This window comes from Urocampus carinirostris, chromosome 1, assembly GCF_059441175.1.
Source record: "Urocampus carinirostris isolate Australia breed hairy pipefish chromosome 1, RoL_Ucar_1.0, whole genome shotgun sequence".
NCBI lineage: Eukaryota > Metazoa > Chordata > Actinopteri > Syngnathiformes > Syngnathidae > Urocampus > Urocampus carinirostris.
In genome coordinates, this window is record NC_142349.1 from 22,938,480 (window position 1) to 22,958,553 (window position 20,074).

At 41.0% G+C, this 20,074-nt stretch overlaps 1 protein-coding gene across 9 annotated transcripts in view; it reads right to left on the reverse strand.

The window, feature by feature from the left end:
* srcin1a (SRC kinase signaling inhibitor 1a) overlaps window positions 1–20,074 on the reverse strand; it is a 176,390-nt gene that overhangs the window by 8,645 nt on the left and 147,671 nt on the right. For all 9 annotated transcript variants that reach the window (XM_088330672.1, XM_088330619.1, XM_088330654.1 and 6 more), the window contains 9 exons: window positions 18,097–18,272; window positions 16,747–16,877; window positions 16,446–16,593; window positions 16,031–16,334; window positions 14,510–14,777; window positions 12,414–12,553; window positions 12,079–12,228; window positions 8,583–9,257; window positions 5,306–5,434 (listed from right to left, as the gene is read on the reverse strand). In XM_088330672.1, the coding sequence (XP_088186798.1) occupies window positions 5,306–5,434; window positions 8,583–9,257; window positions 12,079–12,228; window positions 12,414–12,553; window positions 14,510–14,777; window positions 16,031–16,334; window positions 16,446–16,593; window positions 16,747–16,877; window positions 18,097–18,272 (2,121 nt within the window). The remainder of the gene's footprint in view (window positions 1–5,305; window positions 5,435–8,582; window positions 9,258–12,078; window positions 12,229–12,413; window positions 12,554–14,509; window positions 14,778–16,030; window positions 16,335–16,445; window positions 16,594–16,746; window positions 16,878–18,096; window positions 18,273–20,074) is intronic.

Sequence of the window (20,074 nt, forward strand, 5' to 3'; positions counted from 1 at the left end):
GATGAACAACACCCATATAAACTAGAGACAAACGAGTAGAAGAGGGGTTAAGGCTCTTTCGGACTCGTTTCGGTCTGCGAACGGTTTACCGTCACTGGCAAGGCCATGCCCGTGGGTCAAAGATGGGGGCCTTGTTCTGTCCTCCACTTACCGGATAAGGGTGCACTGTTTTCAGCCATGCTTTAAAGGGACACTCAAGGTTCACTCTATGGTTTACTTCAGCCGGAAAACACGGTACTATTTTCTACTTGGCTTTATGGAGTGCATCGGATGTCGTATTAACTAAGTGAGGTTTTCTCCCTCTGTCTTCCACTCACCGATTTACGGAACTTACAAAAAACAGTTAAGTGACAGGGAAATTACATATTCCACTTTCTTTTGAACATCCAACAAATTACGTCTGTTGGGCCTATCCAATATGGCCAAGTGTTTACATTTTGGGATGCATTTGACGTAAAACAAAAATTATCGATACTGAAATCCTTGTTGTTATTTATCCAACTTTTTTTCTCTTCACTTTTATGAAGGAACTTTTTATCCAGTCTCATGTCACAGGAACAAAACGACAAAAGAAGAAATAAATACAAAAACGTCTTTAACTTATTATTAAATTCTTATCCTAACTATTATATTATTATCAAATTAATTGTCTTAAAGGACATAAATATAATAACAATAGAAGGCATGTTTTTAAATCCTAAAAATAAGATATTTCATTTCCAGGAAATATACTTCCTATATATACGATACAATGTATTGCAGCACAACTACAGGATATACATTCCTTACGGAACTATTTTAACAGTATTTAATTCAGGGGTCACTGGTAAGCTATTCATGTCATGATTACCTAAGTGGAGCCACCTGGGGTATCATCTGGCGCGCTGGAATGCGCTTCCTGATTGGTTCATGTTCCCTTTTTGAGCAGGCTACGCCGAGACCTCTTCGTCTGAGGATTACTTTTTACCCCGTTTGACTCGCCTGATTTCCCTGTGTCTTTTTGACTTGTTTACCTGATTCTGCCTGCCTCCGATCCGACCTGCTTCCGTTCCACGCTACGATCTTCTCTCCAGTCCCGGTAAACTCGACCTGCTTCCGTCCCACGCTACGATTGGCTACGTGTCCCGAAGTTGCCTTCACGGCGTTGCTGCTGACGTTCGACGGTCATCGCGTCTCCCGCTAACCCTGTACGCTTCCCCAAATAAAAGACTTGTAACGAACGCTCTGGGGTCTCCTGCTCTGTTCTGGTCCGCCCTGACAATTCAGAACCTGTCCACGAGCTACTCAAGTGATCTTGGAGGGCTACCTGTTGCCTGCAGGCACCATGTTGGGGATTTAAGTCAAAGAATGGCATAGCAGATCATAGTACCACCAGTACAATCCTTTGCACATTAGTAAAATTATATTGTATTAAACTTTTGTTGGCGAGGGATGGGCACCGATAGACTGTACTTGCCCAAGACACACCACACCACACACCACAAAAAGTGTTGCCCCTACGACTCTGCCGGTTAAGGGATATATGAACAGTGAACTGTTATATCATATCATTGTTGTTCTCGTGTGAAAATATATTTGCATGTTTGTCTTTTTTTCTTTCTTGCCTTTATTGAATGTTCACATTGATTTATTTTCCAGCTGCTGATCATCTTGAGGGTTGTGGGTGTGCTGTAGGCATTCCGAGCTGACTTCAGGCAAACCCTGGACTGGGTGCCATCCAATCACAGGGCACACAAAAGGACAACCATTCACCTACGCACGCAGTCCTCGGGACAACATTGACTTGTCAATCAACCTACCATGGATGTTGTCAAAAACCAAAGTGCCTGAAGAAAACCCACTAAAGTACAGAGAACACATGCAAACACCACTCAGGATAGGTGGTAGCTGGGATTAACCCAGGACTTCTGAAATGTAAGGCATTCATGCTAACCAGTCAGCTTCTGTGCCGCTTGAAATTTGTACAGCTTAAGTAAAATGTTTAGAATCTGATTAAGTCCCCAAGCCTTGATCTGGACACCGCTTTGGACTTAATATATAAGTGATTAAACAGCAGTGTCAAATCCAGCTCTTGAGGGCCCTAAACTTACTTCTTTAGGACATTTCTACCTCTGAGATGGCATCTGAATAAAAGCATCAGCTCAACAGTAGTTTGGTATGGAGACTTGGTAAAAATCCTACTCATTTGAATTACTTTGGTTGTAAGAGGTAAAGCTCCAAAACATGCAAGACCAAAGTTTCCCCATCCCTGGTAGTAGATTTTCCATGCATCAAGCGACAGAACCATCCAATGATAGTTATGATGCAGTTTAGCAGTTCGTCCAACACAAAGTACAAGCAATTAAATGGCCCAATATCTCTTCTAAGCCTAAAACTGGGACGTATAATAAAAACCAATCACGCATGAAGTTATGCAAAGCATACACACGCTACTGAAGCCGTAAATGTTATGCATGTTGCTGTTGTGATAGCTATACAGCAACGGAAATTGAAGTTGTTGAAGCATTTTGAGTAAAATCACAAGGATTTTTCTTTTTTGAGGTTTTCTTTCTTAATTTATTTTGCTTTTATATGAGGAAATTCATATGTGGCCACGGATTAGGATGGGATTGCTACAAATCCCAACGGCTTCTCTTCATACTCTGATTATCCAGGAAGATGATGATGAGGAAGAGTAAGTGCTCTCCATCCTTCCTGACTATTTCCTCTTCTTTGTACGCTCAGCTTCCGCCTGCCACAATTGACGCTCATCAGTCTCACTACAAACTGAGCGGATTTCCATACTTGTCTCATGAAAGCCGAATTAATCTCATTATTTCAGTATGACGTAGTCTACCAGCTCGCTGTTTCTCTTTTTGTCTCCCTTTGAAAAATCTTACTGAAAAAAGTGCAGGCAACCTTATTGTAAACCTAAACACATTGAAGGAATTTAACCATGGTATTTTACATGGGATATAGTAATTAACTTTTTTACATGTTTGATATATTCACACAAGAACATTATTTACTTCATGTGATCATCAGTTTTACTTGTAGTATTTGTTTTAGTTGTAGTAATCCATTATTTATTTATTTTAAGAACCGCTTATGCTACATCGGGTCGCGGTGGTACTGGAGCCCATCCCAGCTGACATTCGACAGTTGGCAGGGACACTGGACAGATTGCCAGCCAATCATAGGGCAAATGGTAGGAAGAAACTGTTTACCCAAAACCCGGCCCAATATTCTGGTCAGGTCAGGCCTATAAAGTCACTCATTACGTTCGGGTTCGAGCTGGGCCAGGCTTCTCTATCCCTGACTTTTTGTCATTCTTTTTCTTTGTGGAGGATCAGCGCAATTAATTTCGTCCTGTTCCCGCGCAAGGCAACTTGCGTCCACGTGCTCGGAGTAGCATCCCTCAATCTCGTCCCGAGTCATTACAAATAAAAGATGATTTTATGAAAATTGGGTTTGCTTCAGGCTCAACTTAATTTGTTGGGCTCAGGCTAGTCCTGGCTTTAGTGTTCGATGGCCTGGTCGGGAGGGATTTTTTCAGGCCCAATCTTCCCTCTAGCACACAAAAACATACAACCATTCACACACCACACATTCATGTTTAGGGACAATGTAGTCACCAATCAACCTGCCTTGAATGTTTTTGGATTTTGAAAGGAAATTGTACTGCAAAGATGCAACCTCTGAACTGTGAGGCAGACGTGTTAACCATTCATCCACCATACCCATCAAGTCTATGACTGATAGGCATTATAGGTAAAATCAGATATGAAGTAGCATTCCAAAAATATAATTAAACTGTATGTGAAGTGAAATCCTAACAGTAATACACTCTACAGGAAACCATATGTTACAAGATAGCATTTTGATTGTCTTTTTCTCTGTCTCTCTTCCTTTCTTTCTGAAAGGGTCAAAAACAGTACCCCCTGTTTTCTTGTTGCCATGTCAACTATTTGAATGAGGATTTTATTAATCCAGTTGAAACCACATTGGGTTGATTTAGATTACTCAAATCTGCAGTCCTGGAACTGTAAAATCATTGTTTTCTATTTCAGGGTTAGGCACATCAAAAGTCAGGGTTAGATTAAGAGGTTGTTTTAACCCACATGTGTCAAACGCATGGACTGCCACATCCTTTTACGAGGGCTAATCCTTTCCAACCATCTAAAAACCCATAGTGCTTGTACCACTCACCAAATTTCCCACAATGCCAATCACGTACGATACTTGCGAAGGGACGGCTCATCGCCAATACATGGCGATGTTTCCATAACATTGTAAATACGCGCATTTGATAAATAAGTGATTCAAAAAATGTCCAACAAGATTCTGTTCATTTGTTATATTCGGTTTAAAACATATTATGTATTTGTGGCAACATTTCTTTGAATGCAATTGAAGTGTTTGTGACCTGAATAAATGATAAAATCAAAGTTAACCAGGGTGTCCCCTGCCCAGTGCCCGAAGATAGCTAGAATGGATTCCAGCAACCCTGCGACCCAACTAAGGATAAGCGGTGCATATAATGGATGGATGGATGGATTAGTAGCGTTTATTTTAAGAACTATTCAATCACTATTAGTTAAATTTACAAGTCAGGCCCTACAAGAATAGCCAATAATTCAAACCCTATGTGGAAAGGTGTTTGACACCCCTGTTCTAATCTCTTTTGCAAAAAGGACCACAGACATTCACTTCCAGTTGAACTGAGCTATGTCTAATTGCTCAAGTTCAGAGGTCACCTTTTTAATAGCTTCAGTTACGAGGATGCTCTTCTTTTTGTGCGTTATTCCCGAAAACTTAATAGTGATTCTACAATCATGAGTATATTGTAATCAGAAAAGTCAAGCACAAGCAATGGAAAGTAAGGGAGTAACACAAGCCGCTTCCCTGAGGGCTGTTTCATCAAATAAACCGAAACAGATTGTAGTAACTGTGTATTGTGTAACTAAAATGAATGCCGCACTGAATTTGAATGAGTAAGAAATGCATTTCAACCACTTGGAAAACATATTATAGCTTTCTTGGATATCGAGGCTCCAAAAAGGATAGGGATCAAAAATAAAATAAAGACACAATAAATTCTGTTTATGTTGCTTAGCTCCTGTGGATGTCCACATTTAGAGAAGAAGGGCTAAACTAGTGGTAGTGACCACAAATAATTTGTGTGTTGACGGATAAACAGCAAAGCCTCGCCTTTTTTTTGAGGACACATAAAGGATAACAGTATTTATGGTTACAAGATCATGGAGGAGAGGTAGCATGCAGGTGAAGTCAGCGCGGCATGCACACGGCTCCCCCAAAGACAAACCTGCTGTTGCGTCTTCAGAAAGTCCTCCCTTTTGCCGCTTTTGTATTTATCTGTGCTGTTTTGCTGCTGCACCTGCTTGTGTTTGGAGGCTGTGGCAGGCGGGAACTTGCACAGGGCACCGTTCCCTCCCTGAAAAAGACGCAAGGGAGAGAAGGGTCATAATCACCATCAAACTTGATCCAAGTAGAATACATGGAAATGAAGCAGCAAAAGACCAGAGTACCGTATTTTCCACATTATAAGGAGCATCCCCAAAGTCTTTTGTGATATTTTTTATGTATAAGGTGCATCGGACTAGAAGGCGCATACAATTGGAACTACATAAATGGCCAGGATTGCACCAAAAAGAAATAAGTGCCATATGCATGCATTGATTGGTAGGTCAAAATATATCACAATTGCAAAGTTTGGATGCGATGGAAAACCGGGATTCAAGGTGGGGAGTGCGCTTATCCTGTTCATTAGATCAATAAGATCCATTAGACCAATAGGTGTACAGACGCCACATACAAAGGCATTAGGTTTGATGTCATCATAGTATTTTTAGTCACAGAACAGGTAAATGTTTTTATTGGACCTGGCTGTAAGAATATTGTCAGGCATTAAATCGTTCCGTGTAACAGAAAATGTTGGGGACTGCTGAAATACAGTAATGTATTGTCGACATGCAAAGTCTTTTATGAAGTGCGCGAGATTCTGAACTGGATCAAGAGAAAGGCATTGTGGGCAGTAATTAAGTCGGTCTGAACAAGATGAAGAGAAAGGCATTGTGGGACGAAATTTGGTCTCGAGGCAATATCAGGCCTAAAGAAAATACAACCCGACCCCAGCCCGCGCATATCAAAGCCCGATCCACCCCAAGTCCGTCCATTTAAATTGATTTGTGGGACCATGCCCGAAGAAAACCTGAATTTTCAGATTTGATTTTTGAGGACTCGGGAAGAGGAGGTATGAATTTGGCTGACTCCACCCCAATACCGCCCAACAAGGCAAAACCAGCTTGACCAGCAAAACATCTTCGAGTAATAATATAGTATTAATAGTAATAATATATCCATTAAATGCATTTTTGTATTAAAATCCAAAACACTTCACGTTCAGTGTCTTCGGCCATTTTTTACAAGCTTAACATGCTCAGACATGAAATTAAAAAGTGCAACTATAGAGGTATTGTATTTTCCGGACAGTTTTTTTCATAGTTTTTTTACTTTATTAAATAGTCTTTCAAAATAAAATGTATATTTTTTTTTAAGCTGGATTTTCTCAAATACATGTATACTCGGGGTGCGACGTTTTTTCCTTCTTAAATATGCATTTTTTGGCTGGTGTGACTTATACTTTGGAGCGACTGTCACGGTCGCCATGGCTACCAGTATGCCGCGCCCCCAAACTCAGCTGCAGCAGATCAGCTGATTGCTGGTCTGCTATTTAAGGCTGGATTTTGGGTTTGGCGGGCGCTGGCTCATTACACAATCCCAGGTCTGTTATGCCTTGTCCTGTTTTAGGTTTAAACATTTTCCGTCTGTTATGCCTTGTCCTGTTGAGTTCGTGCCGGAGGAACTCTGTATTGTTCTGTTTTGGTCCCGGAGTATTGGGCGACTTTTATTTTGTTAAATAAAACTTATGATCGTCAACGCATATGAGTTCTCCCTTCCTGCCTCCTGCCTCCGTTCTGGTCCGGTCCTCCACGCCACCACGCCTCGTGACAGCCTCCTTCCACTCCGCCTCGTGACATGACTTATACAGTAGTCCAGAAAATACAGTATACTGTATATATGTCAAAACAACTGACATTATCTACTTTAAATGCCACCCACTGAACTTAAAAATAATCAACACTGCACCTGTTGGGATTCAGAGCTCTTACCGCCACTATTCAGATTCAATCCCTGTTGCCACAGTTGTTATTCTATTGTGGTTAGCGATAAATATCGACTGATCAATAGTTGCACCAATATTGAACCATGGTGTATTTCCATTTTTTTCCGTTAGACGTGCAGGATTATAAGGCGCACCTTAAAATTTCTGACCAATGTGGAGTTGTTGGGTGACCCTCATATTCCAGAAAATACGATATTTAAAAAAAAAATAACTTTGGTAAAGTGTTCTTCTATTAGTTCTAAAATCAGAATACAATAATTTTTTCTGAAGTTCTACTTAAATGCGGTGGGTGTAACCGTACTTTCTCCTCTCAAGAAAAAGGAAAAGAAGGAGGCATGGTATGAAAGTCGACATTGTATCTGAGTCAAGACGAGAGCAATTTCACAAGTTTCCAGGCTGCATAACTTCCAACACAATAGGCATTAAGCGTCAGGCGAACGTGCAGGAGTGACGGAGCTGCAAGTGATGCAACGACAAGTGCGGCCATGACGAAACTACACTAGAGGACTTTGAAATCTTCCGTTGAGCCCGCGGGAAATGTTATTCGTGAATGTAACTGGGAAAAATGACAGCCTGGCACGAGAGGGGGCGGCACTAACACAAGCAATTTGAGTTTGTGTCACACATCAACACAAGTGTCGGGTAAGCTGCGTGCAAGTTGCTCTTTTGTGAATGGGCACTAATCCCCGGTGGTCCATCCATCCAGGCATCCATCCATTATCTGCACCGCTTATCCTCAAGGGTGCTGGAGCCCATCCCAGCTATCTTTACTCTTTACCCTTTACCCTTGTTATGTCCTCATTTTAAAGACCATCTCTGTACTTTTTAAACAGTTTACATGGAAACATTGGAAACATTTTTGCGACAATCTAGAAGAAGCCACAACGTTTAAAATTTAGTCAAATATAATTTAAGAGATTTTTTTCTGGAAATTCAACAACACAGTGGCGGATCACAGGATAGTTAATCAAATAGGGGCCCACACAAAATACTATCATTCGGAAATTCCCTGGGACAACTTCCGATTTAAAATCACTAAGTCTCGACATGCTAGCATTAATGGTTGTTGGTGAGTGTTTCATTATTACAAAAAACAAAGTCACCCCCCAAAAACAACATCACAACAAAGATGAAGAGTTATTTGGTGCAGGAGCAAAGAAACGACAATAAAAAATGAAAAGTTTTTTTTATTGTCAGTCAAAGCATGAGAAGGTGAGCAAGTACAGACGGACAGATACAGCCAACACAGTGCAAGGCAAGTCTGGTGTCTGTCCCGTCACCTTTCCTTTTCTCAGCCAATAGGGGAGCAGACATCAGAGGCGTGAAAAGTTCCCCAGACCCTCGGAGAAGAAATGAAGAATAGAATGTGTCGGATAAGGAGGCATGAAGGAACAACCTGTCTCGACATCGACGATGCAGGCTTGGGCGGGACTGGCGGCTTTGAGCTTGCTTTTGCGTCAGCGTCCTCCAAACGCTGACCTCCGCTGATCTCCTGCAAAGTGTTCTCCAGCTCCCGAATAGTCTCTTCCAAGCTGTCCAGCCTCTTGTAGGTAGTCTGTCTGGCATTTTCTCCTTGTTTGGACACTTTGGAGTTGTCTGATGTGGAGCCACTTGCAGAACTCATGGTGTCAGTGTTTGGTTGAAGTTTTAAAACCGCATCCCCTGTCTCTGTACCCCTCCTCAGCGCCATCACCAGGGAACTGGGCTGGCCTGAGCAGCAGGACCTTTTTCTGGGTTTGGCCTGCGGCGGTGATGTTTCCAAAAGGGAGAGCAGGAGCCTGTATGCCTCCTTGAGGGTTGCCTTCTCCCTGAAGAGCAGCATAAGAGGCCGCTCACTCAAGCTGACCTCCGATAGCGCTGTGGCATGCGCCGAGATTGTGCGTGTTTGCAAAATGACACCCATGGCGTCACTCAGCTCCTGGACTTCTGAGGAGGACAACGCTCTCACTTCCAGCTCACTCAGCAGCAAAGTGACTTCCTGTTTGACATCCTTCACCAACGAACAAGGGGGCGCATCTCGGACCGGACACTCCGTCAACGTCATGTGGGGAATGTTACACAAAGGCCTGCCCTATAAACCAGGAAAGCACTTGAATTCAAACAACATACGTGGGTTTCATTATGAAGACCATACTTTACAAGCAGTATATCAGCTTTAACCATTAATGAAAGTCTTTTGTGCAAACTGCAAGTTCAACCTCTTTTCAAGCAGTTCAAACTCATGTCATGATGTTCAACAACCACAATAGCACAGTGGGGACTCACGAAATAACTGGCGTTAGGTCGAACTTTCAAAATGACTTGATGAACAAAATAACGTGCAACCTGAACAAACCCTATAACTGTCTAATTGGCTGATGAAAGGTAATTATGTAAAAGATGGCAAGCAGAAGACTGTAGACTTCCTGCGACACCTAAGAAATAGTAAAGCTTGCTTTAAAATGTCACTGACACAATATAGCCAGAATGTAGCCTTTGTCTTTATCACAATGATTTCTTGAATATTCTGCCATTAATAAACTTCTGGAGAAGTTGTTCTTCTCCATCCTCTGACTTTCTCGTCACCCAAAATTCAACGACCACATGAAGGATAAGAGAAGAAAACTAACGTTCACCAATTATTAACATCCGTTTTGCGCAAAAAGCACGTGGGAAAAAATAAAAATCACAAGAACAATTTCTGGAATTAAAGAAAAATACTCTCAAGTAATACGCTCTCGTGATGCGTTTTTGGGGATGTATCAAAATACAACTTGTTTTGCAAAAGTGTAATGGAAACTGGTTTTGCTTTTCCGGCTGCCCTCAAAGCAGCGTCTGTTTTCTCCTGGCCACTTCTTCGATTCTTTGAGATTTTCTTCTTCGCGCCCATTTTATCTCCCTCTTTTTCCTTCAGTAAACCTTATGTAATTATTATATTGCAAAAATTCTGGTCCCATTGGCTGAACAGTTTTCTAATTTTAAGTTTTATTTTTGTATATTTTAAAGGAAAACTGTGTACTATTTGTCAAATACATGTTGCTTTATTGTGTAGTGCAACCAAACAGTGTTTCTAAGGACAAGGAATATTACAAACTAAATAGAATTAAAGTGACCCAATTGCAACATTTTACTTCTCCAATTTTTGCCAGCCTTTCACAAGGTTTCTGTTTTGTGTTATGTGAAATAAAATACAATTTTGACCTAATAGTATTTTTAAATATGCAAGTTCATGTAGTTCTGCTTATTATTCCTAATAATATTGTATTTTTTTAATTAATTACGTTTTTGATACCATTTGGAGGCACTAAAAATACACAATGTCCCTTTAAAATATTTTATCTTTCTATATTATATTTCTAGTAAAATCAAGAAAAGGTATGCTTTAAATAGCCTAACTTATCTTATCTGGGAGATTTTCCAACCCAAGTAGGAAATATTTCTTAAAATGCGTGTAATTATCTAGCATCTTCCATACAAGACCATTTTGCTTATTTTAAAAATCATATTTGATTTTACATTCAGCCAATTTGGTCCTGACCCCCACCCTTAATTTTAAGAGGAGGCTCAAGACCCACTTCTTGATGAAATGAAATGAAATGATCTGCATTTATATAGCGCTTTTCAAGTCAATGACTTCCCAAAGCGCTTTACAGTGTGCTTCACATTTCCCAATAGCGGCCTTTTATTGCAGCCATGTAAGACGCTAACCTGCTTATTGGGGGTATTAGGTTCAGTGTCTTACCCAAGGACACTTCGACATGTAACACGGACAAGCCGGGATTCGAACTGGGATCCCAAGACGAGCGCTCTACCTCCTGAGCTACTGCATAATCAAGGTGATACGACTTTTACCTGATTATTTTTATTTAGCATTTTTTGTTTAACCTTTCATCTGTTACTGTATCATACTTTACTTTTACTTCACATTTTTATGTTTTGTTCAACAATTTTTTTCATTTGTATTTATCTTTCAGTGTTTCCTCATTTTGGAGGCGCGCACTGGTAGGGTGTGGTTCAATGGCTGAAATCCTTAGGCCATCAGCTGCCATCCCTATAAGTGTGGATAAGCCTTCATCAGGCCCCCTTCCTCACATGGTTAGTCTGTGCCTTTGTCATAATCACATTTTATTTATATTACTGTTGATTTGTGCATTTAGGACTCACAGAGACCGCACACCTTTAGAAAAGACCGATTTTGTCCTGCCCATTTTGGCTCTAATTCTGATTGTTTTAGTTTCTGGTAGCTGACGACAACATCATTGTAGATTGATATTTTCGCAGTAATTTAAATAGTTTGTAGGGTTAGGGTTGTGTTTGTCAGGTTTATTTTGGCCTAATCTGGAGGATTTTTTGCAAGCATTATTAAGGGAAGCAAATGGTGGAGGTTGACATGTATGAGATTGAGAGACTGTTGATGATACATAAGCACTACATGTGTATTTAAAATTAAAGTTACTGTAACCTTAAAAAACCCTAGACACGAAAAAAAATTAAAGCATTATTTTTAATTTTCGATTTTAGCAATTTGTATGCACACACTGGACTCACGGCGAGCGGTCTCTTGTGGTAGTTTATGGGACTGCTCGTGAACTGAATTTTCCTTTGTAATGTTTTTGTTGCGACAACATTTCATATACCAAAATTCTCGTGTTTAGAGGTGCTCGTATGATGATGTACCACTGTATCATGAAATAGTTAGGATGTTTTTTTTTTATTTGTATAAGACCTTAAGAAATCTAATTAAAAATGAGCCTTGATTGTAGGACTAATAAGATGTAACCCAAGCACCCACTGACAGGATCAGGTGTAAATACGGACTCCGCTGCTTGAACATCTAGTAAGCACATCTGTCCAATGAGATGTCGGCATGCCTAGGTTGTAGTTTTTCCTCAGGACATAACAGAGCATCTTACCTCCATCGGTGCAGAATTTTTTTCCTGCTCCGTGTCCACCTTGTCCCCGGACAACGTCGGGGGTGTGGACGCGGGACGAGGGTTTTCCGACACCGTCCTCCTCAGTTTAATGTGAGGTTTTTGGCTCTCTGTGTCATCCGAGTCAGATTTCTGAAAAAAAGAAGAGCTCATTCGGGAGTTTGAACTTGCGCTGGCTGGTTTTGAAAAAGGATTACTAGGCATTTCCCAAGATGCTGCCTTTGCTGTATAAACATTGATTTCTATCACGTTTTGATGTGGATTTGCACTAAAAATGTGTCGCCGTTTTCACTGCGCTCGAACCAAATGTTAATTACCTTGACGCTCTTCCCGGGAACGAGCTGCTCTCCACTGCGGGTGATCAACCCCGGAGAAGAAGGGAAACTGCGTCTTGGAGGGGGTGGCGGGGGGGACTTTGAGGGCTTTTCTGTGCGGTAGCGAGGCACCGTCAACTCATCTGTTGAGGACAGAAAAAGGAAATCATAGATTTCAACCTTCACCAAGAACAAGGGACCTTGAGCAGGACTCTAAATTATGGTTGACTTTTACTTCTTTCCTGTAAGTGGCAGCAGTGCACATTAAAAATGGGTTTGCCAAATGCCCATCAAAACGTTTTTTTTCACTCACTCCTCACTGATGTGGCACCCTGCTGTGATACAGTTTAATACAGTATTGTGGATTCTCTAACCCGAATGAAAGGGTGCAATTTTCCAATGCAGTGTCAATAAATGTACATGGCTCAGTCTTGGCAGGTGTCAGGCGCAATGTTTTTCTTTATTCCAATCCATGACACACTATCCATGGCTTTTTACAAATTTTCACTAAATTTGAACTAATTAATGAGATGTGGAATTACAGTGATACCTCTACATACGATATTAATATATGGTTGGATTCTGGATAGGGGCTGATAGAGTAATGCAAAGAAGGATGAGAAAATAAATAATTTTCAGATATTGTAAAATACTGTGTATATCGTCATTCAAGCAATGTGATCATTTTTAAATGGATGAACAGTTTTTTGTTGTACTTATTTAAGTAATATGAGATCATTTGTTTATATAACTGATAGAAAAAACATCCAAAGTTATTTTTGGGATGGGTGCCTTATATGATTTTGGCCTCAACCTGTGATATTTGTTGCAACACTATTGAAAAGAAAAAAATAAAGATTAATAAACTATATAATTTAATAATTCTCATCTCATCTCATTAGATGCACCGCTTATCCTCAGTAGGGTCGCGGGGGTGCTGGAGCCCATCCCAACCATCTCTGGGCAGTGGGCAGGGGACACCCTGAACTGGTTGCCAGCCAATCGCAGGGCACACGGGGACAGACAACTCACTCGCTCAGTCACACCTAGGGACAATTTGGACCGGCCAATTCACCTGAAATGCATGTCTTTGGAATGTGGGAGGAAACCGGAGTGCCCGGAGGAAACCCACGCAAGCACGGGGAGAACATACAAACTCCGCACAGTAAGGCCGGTAGCTGGATTTGAACCCACGCAGGAGGTTCCCACGACCTCAGAACTGTGCCGCACACGCGCTAACCACTGCGCTGCCATGCTGGCTAATTTAATAATTAATTAATACAATATTTGTTTTTTAAAAATGTTTTCTCAGACCATGCTTGTATCTAGAATTGCTTCTATCTCGATTGAATTTTCCCAACACTGTACTAAATAACTGAAATCCAATTGATTTGTTCCCGGCCTCCCAGATGCATTTTAGTCAAACCCAAATAGCTATAATGCACATCTTCCTGATCACTCAAAACATATTCAAATATAAAGTAATGAGGTAAATAAGATAATAATAAAATGATATTAAAGCCCCTGGCTGAAGGAGCGGCGAAAGTGTAGCGTACCCCTCTTATCTCGAGCAGCTCTGATGTATGGGTATTTTCTTGCTTTGTGGTTTCATAAAGTAGAGCTATTATGAACTATCATTGTGCTTGTATAAAGAATAATAAACCTCATTTCATCCAAGAGAGCAGTTTTGTTTGCAAACAATAGTGAGGTAATGGGCAAGATACCAATAAGAAGGCAAAGCACCTTTCCACGCGGTTTAAGTCTGTTCCGATTGAAACGGCCTTCAATGCTTCAAACCAAGATGCCAACTTAACAGAGTGCATTCTAAAGCGCTTTACCAGATAAGAAGTGGGGACAGATTTTTTATATTAGCTACCAGAAGAAAAAGGCGGGTGACTCACTACCACTGACATGTGACCTGAAACCTCTCTGTATAAATGAGAAAATCTAAACCCAGTTATCAAACACAGTGCTATGTCGTGTAGTTGGAACTTCAAAGCTTGCATTTAACATGATTGAATTATTCAACAGGAAATTGGCTATCATGTGCTTTTCTTTGATCTCAAAGAAGTTGATCATATTTTTGCACCCCTCCTCACCAGATCCCTGCCTGGACGTGCCTTCCTTCTTCTGCAGAGGCTTGTTGTTGAGGATACGGTGCTCAGGAGTGGCTGTCCCGCTCGGAGGGGTCTGAGGGGCTTGCGAGGATGTCGCGTTGGCGGACGGCTTGATCTGCTTTGCGGCAAAATCCAAGTCAGGTATGGCCTTCATGAGCTCGGCTTGGGTCTCCTCCAGCAGCCGATTGATGTCCTGAGCGCTGTACTGCGTCAGGCTGGCTCGCTTCTCCTCCCAGTCCCGCTCAGCTGCCTTTTTGGGCAGGGATAAAAGATGCCAGTCAACAGGGTTAGGCGTAAGGGATTACAAAGGAATGCGTTCCTGGAACGCAATAACTTCTTGCTAACGAGTACCGTAATGTGTTATTATTAAAAATGTGTAACTAAACTGTTGTTAAAACATGGTGCTCTACGTTGCTACTTTTTAAAGGCAGACAACGAACAACAATGTCTCCTTTTCTTTGACGGACGGTCATGAAAAATACAACTTCCATCAACACAATTGAGACCATAATGATCGAAAGAGGTGTGAATGTTTATATCCACCTTCAAAATACAATAGAATTTAGTCATAGTGGCAAAGGATGAGAATGCACAATTTCTCCCAAAAGAAATTCTGATATTCTCTTTAACCTATATACTCACATCTAGACAGTATTTAAAACTGTAAAATAAAATACCAAAATCAGAGCGTTAATGTGCGCATATTTGTTTGTCGGCTTATATGTGCCTACTTGGTTGTTTGTCACCGGTAGCGAATGACAGACAGCGCGTGGGGAGGCAGCGTGGCTAACACACGAACAGCGAAATCAATGGGGCAAAAATGAGCACAGAATTTACAGTAAAATAGTGCAGAATTTTGGTATTTTAATTCGTCAAATTATTTTTGCGATAAAAAAACATCCAGGGCATTACTCAGAAATAAAGAAATAGATTTTTGAGTATTTTGAAAAAAATAGACAAAAAAAGGAAATATCCGAGTGTAAGACCAAATGGATATGGAGTGTCTCGGCTGTTTTGGTTTTCAAGCTTTCAAGATTGCACAAACAAAGAAATACGAGGGGTTCCCTGCTTCTACAGGTGTGTCTACACGTTTTTTTTTTTTTTTCAAATTCTTTTATCATGTGGCTATTCTTAGGCAGTTTTAAGGGTTCGGCTTCAATGTGAATATATACACTATTTTGTAACTAGAGAGTTGCTATCAGAGTAACACACTACTTCGGGTGTCAGTAATCTGGGGGCATGACGCCATTACTTCTTAAATGAAGTAGTTAGTAACTGGTGCCAACTTTGCCACAACTCAAAAACAGGCCAGGAACCAGTGTCAGCAGGGGAGAAATCTGTCCAGAGTTGAGTCCTCAGTGGTGCCTCGACAACCCAGGTGTTCAAGGCATCCGTGAACTGTTAACGAGTAACTGTGACTAATGTATTCTTTTTTTTTTTGCTGGTCAAACCTTTATCTGATGAGGAGACATCAAAAAGAAAAAAGGTCAAAATCATTCTTACCAAGCGAACCTCAACGGATGTCGCCTTGTCCGCAGCACTGCGGCGTTCAAGCTCCTCCACAGCTTTACCCTTGTGAGGTACAGGCGGATGATTGTCCTTGTGCTGTCCTGCCAGGTTCCCGTGGTGGCGGCGGCCGAGGCTAGCATGCGGGCTCCAGTTGGACAGACTATTTGCTCCCGCGAGGTCGTTGATAGCGAGAGGTGGGTTGATTGGGAGGTCAAAATCCGGAAACTTTCTCAGGTCCTCGTTGTGCTTGGACGACGTGAAGTCCTCGTGTTTCTTCCACACACCCTCGTGGGCTTGCCTTGGAGTGTGAGTCACAGGGCGACATTACTTAAACTGAAACCTGGACAATGAGGCGCACTACCATATAACCATATAAATTGGCCAGGAATTTGAGCATTCTGTTGCATACTTGCGCATGGTATTGAGGGTGTCAGTGATGGTCTTGCAGCGTTTGAGCAGAGCATCCAGCCTGTACGGCTCCTCCTTCAGGAACTTGACGGCCTCCACTTCCACCCGAAGCACCACCCGCATTTTGCTCTGAAGGCTTGGGAACTGATCTGAGGTATAGGTATAAACTTCACTTAACTCCGGTCTTTGGCGACAAAGTCGATGACAGCGTATCAAGTTTTGACAGACAGCGTGTGGGAGGTTAAAAAAGGCAAGTCGGAGCCAACGTTTTTAATTTGTCACGCCGAAAGTGTCTGACTCACTCTTGAGCTCGGTAAGCGTCTCGCCCAATTTCCGGAGGACGGCCGTCTTTTCCTCCAGCTCCTGCACACTGACCAGCTTGTGGTTGAGCGAAGACTCCTTCTGGATGTCCTCCACCGACTTCTCCAGGTCACTGAGTGGGAAGAATTGTGCAGAAGGATGAACGTCGACTGCCTCCTGCCGCTTCGCCGCTTTTTTCAATTTACTCGCTTCATCGGCCGGGGGTTTGCAAAGAAACTTTGTGGCCGGCTGAACCAGAGCGGCACGGGCAGGGATTAATCAGTTTGGAAAAGTATTTGGCTGGATTTGAAGGAACACAGGGGCACATGCAAATCCGAATGAACGGTTGCAGTACAATTTAGAAATGCTAAGACCCTAGCTCAACTGAATATGTGTTTGTAAATTAATACAATACAGACCTACTTAAATGAATCATTTTTCTTAGGCAATGTCTTAATCTTGAGGTGTAATTAATGATTTTAAAAAACATTTTTTTTCAGTGCCTCAAATCCTGTTGTGTTGTGTCACTTTATCTTCCTATCTACATAGGACAAAAATGATCACTCTGGCCTTAGGGCTTAGCAGTTAGAGAATCAGATTTGGGAAAAAACAAAAACTTTACTTGTTAGATAGGATGAGGTGGCCAGGAGGTTAAGGCAATGGAATATTTACAATTTTAATCATGGTAAGCCTTTTATTTTGCTTCAGATAAAAACAGCCCACATTTTTTCTTGAAGACAAAATATTGTTTTGGAATTAAAATAAATGAACATCCCAACAACAACAAATATCACTAATATTGGCCAACAATAGACAAAATATGATTAAATAACTTACAGGATTTACATAACGGCATGCAAAATAAACTTTAATAAAGAGCAGGTGACTAACTATTCTTGAGCATAAAGTTGCTTGAGATGGAAGTAGTTATTTGTGAGTGCTTCTTTGTCAAATCCAATTAGTGTGTCGTCACTGCAAATTTCTGAACGACAATATCTAAAAAGGTTCATGCGTAATGAGATGTTGTGATCATCCGTGCTTCTGGACTTGGGCTAAATTTGGATATGGTTACCTCAGAGGAAACTTTGCATATCTGAGCAGCTGATCTCAAGGTGGCTTTCAGTTCTAGCTATGCAAGAACTTCAATTAGTCCATAACACCTCACATCTTAATAAGAATCTAGGAGCTTAGACAGGCTTAATCACGCTTCCGGCTTTATCTAAGAGCCACTGCGCCAATGCACCAATGCCCGTCTTTAGTACTCGAGTTTGCATTTTGTCGTAAATCATCTAAATTAGTTTCCTCTTCTTATTTTTAGGACGATCTGTATGTATCCGTGTCTTGGTACTGACTGAAGCTGCTGGATGATTAGCTCTTCCTCGTTCAGGTACTTGAGCCTTTCTTCCTCCACTAGGAGGCGCTGCCTCTGCAGGGGGTCCTCCTGCTTGCGGAGGGCGTCAGCCACTCGCACGTTCAGCTCAGCCTCCGTTCGCTTCAGCAGCATGCGCATCGAGTCTTGGTTGTCCAACTGTTAGATGAAACACGTGAGCAGAGAATTACGGGTCATGATGACAATTTGGGATTCCTCACCAAAGTGAAATTTCACTTATGTCGATTTTATACAACACTTGCACTTGCCCATCCTTTAGTTGAGCTTTTCACCCTGCAGCTTATGCAATGATGTGGCTAATCTATGCATTTTTCAAACGACCGCCAGGGCAGTAGAGGTAAGAGTGAGTCAGGTGGAATATATGTGTCGAGGAAGACAGAGGTTTAATGTAACTTTATGCTTAGGTCATGAATAAAACAAGCATTAACAGACCCTCATCAAGTAAAAATGGGTCAATCGAAAGGGGCAGTGCTAACTACCATATTGGGGATAATTTTACTTGTCTGTTGACTTGTGAACGGAAATCATCTGGCGAAACGAACAGATTACAAGAAGCAACCTTCACCGAAGCAGAATTTTTTTAGCCGATCAAAATCAGCTCTCCTGCTCTACCAATGCCTTTTTATCTGTCGGCATTATTATTTGGAATTAACAGTTTACACAGTTGGGTTCTATGGATTGTCCTTGATGTAACAAAGCCATTTCCCCAGACATTCAAAGAAGTTGTAGACGGCCAGGAAGCGTAAGGGGTGAGTCACGTCGGCTTTATAGTTTTGGGGTATCTTGGTTCAGACTGATCTTGATGTTTGTGTGATAAGTATATTTTGAAATTGTCATCATATCTTGAATCCCAAGAGTTTAAGCTTTCCAATTATATGTGGCATGACATATTTCAGTGACTTGCGACATCGTACGGACACGTATTTGTTTATCAAAACCACCGGCGAGCCGTCGGAACGATAAGGGGTTAAGTTAAAAAAAAACAACCTCTTTCTGTGTACCATTTTTGTAATTATGTCATGTTTCAATGTGGGCACATGTGGCTTATAGTCAGGTGGGGCATAAATGTTTTTTCTTTTAAAAATGTACTGGGTGCGGCTTAAAATGAGATGGACACTATGGTTTGTATTTTACGGTACTTTTCTCAGTTATTAACAAAGTTTTGTAATTTAAATGTTGCTACAACATGGTGCGTTACTGTGCTACTTTTTAAAAGCAGACCACAATCTACAAAGTATCTTATTCATTGACGGTCAATCTTGTGAAAAAATTCTTCAATCGACCAGAAACAAAATGGTGACTATTCAAATTAATAGAGGTGGGCATTTTTATATCTACCTACAAAATACAACTAAATACAGTTACAATGGCGCTGTCTCAAGCACAGAGTACGAGGGTGCACAATTTTTTCAAACTGAAATTGCGATATAATCACATCCAAGCCATATTTAAAACAATAATATAAAATACTGAAATTAGGCAGTAGGTTATTACGCGCATATGTGTCACCAGTAGCAAATGGTAGGCAGAGCGGGGGCGTGAGAGGCAGACTTATACAAGAACAGCAAAATCAATGGGGCAAATCTGAGCCCAGGATTTACAGAAAAAAAGTATATTACCGTACTTTTCAAATGAAGTACCGAGTGAGTGTAATATATTAATTTTTTCCACTAACGCGCCATTCAGTGTGTACATGTAATATGTTGACACAAAATTTGAAAATATCCTAATAACTACTGTTGATGACCGATACTGCCTTATAAATGACCACACTCATACATATATGAATGTACTGTATAACATTTATAAAATATAGTTATATCTTATGTGATTTATGTATGTGTTCATTGTTTTATATGGCATGTATTTGTCTGAATGTATTTATGTATACATTTAGTTCTACATATGGCATGATTTGTCCACCATAAACCAATACTTAT